Source organism: Eimeria maxima, genomic scaffold, assembly GCF_000499605.1.
Source record: "Eimeria maxima Weybridge genomic scaffold, Emw_scaff946, whole genome shotgun sequence".
Lineage (NCBI taxonomy): Eukaryota > Apicomplexa > Conoidasida > Eucoccidiorida > Eimeriidae > Eimeria > Eimeria maxima.
This window is the reverse complement of record NW_013564041.1, coordinates 7,501-8,539: the sequence shown is the minus strand read 5'-3', so window position 1 is coordinate 8,539 and position 1,039 is coordinate 7,501. Positions and strand designations below refer to the sequence as shown.

Here is a 1,039-nt window from a genome sequence, read left to right as displayed (position 1 = left end):
TTTGTATGGAGGCCATGGGGTGTATGTACAGCTGCTGTGTGCCATTGGTCGCCGCAGCGGCTTTATGATGTTCTTCTTGTTTATTGTTCGTCATCCTTCTTTAAATTAATTGTATTTCCTCTTAATATTACTCTTTTATATATATTTTATCCGGTAACCAATAAAAAAAGGGGGAAATTACCTCTCTTTTTCTGCTTCTGCTTGCCGTTGATTGCGGCGACGAGGCAGCAAAGACGAGGAAGGATTCCTCTTGACTTCTTCCTCTTTTTATTTGTTTTTTCTTCTTTTTACCTCCTCTTTATAATTGGTTTACTTTATTCTACTCAAAATACACTGCATGCAAACATTTATTCTCCTTTTCCTCCATCAGCTGCAACACAGGAGGCCTCGCAACTACCTGCTGCTTCCTTCTTACATCCATGGAGGGCGTACAAGAAGCAGCAGCAGCAGCAGCAGCAGCAGCAGCAGGTGCTGCTGCTGCATTCAGCAGCAAGAGACTGGATGACGATATTTTTGGGGATCATGGATCAGATGTTTCTGCATGCGCTGCTGATTGTCCCAAAGAGAGCAGCAGCAGCAGCAGCAGCAGCAACGGCAGCAGCAGGAAGCATGAGGTGCCTGCCAGTGGAGTAGAGGACGAGGCACCAACGACATCAGCAGAGGCAGCAGCCATTCCTGCTGCTGCTGTTTCTGCTGATTGTTCTTCTGCTGCTCCTGCTGCTGCTCTTGCTGCTGCTGCTGCTGCTGCTCCGCATCTTGGCCATCCCTCAGAGGCTTCTACGAGTGCAGCAGAGCCACAGGAGGGAGCAGCAGCAGCAGCAGGATCTTCTACTGCATCCTTTTTAGGAGAGGGTGTGGGGCCCCACACAGAGGCAGCAGCAGCAGCAGCAGAAGATACATTGTCTGCAGCAGCAGTAGGTGCAGCAGGCGATGCAGCAGTAGCGGCAGAAAGTGCATTGTCTGTAGCAGCAGGAGATGTAGCAGCAGCAGCAGCAGCAGAAGATGCGCTGTCTGCAGCAGCAGGAGATGCAGCAGGAGA

The 1,039-nt window shown here is 50.1% G+C and overlaps 1 protein-coding gene across 1 annotated transcript in view; it reads left to right on the top strand.

The window, feature by feature from the left end:
- Window positions 1–419: 419 nt before the first annotated feature.
- The window catches only part of EMWEY_00046140 (hypothetical protein, conserved), a gene marked incomplete at both ends in the record, with an annotated part of 2,886 nt that continues 2,266 nt past the window's right edge, over window positions 420–1,039 (top strand). Inside the window, one exon of the mRNA XM_013479170.1 lies at window positions 420–1,039. This exon is cut by the window's right edge and continues 2,266 nt beyond it. Within this exon, the coding sequence (XP_013334624.1) occupies window positions 420–1,039 (620 nt within the window).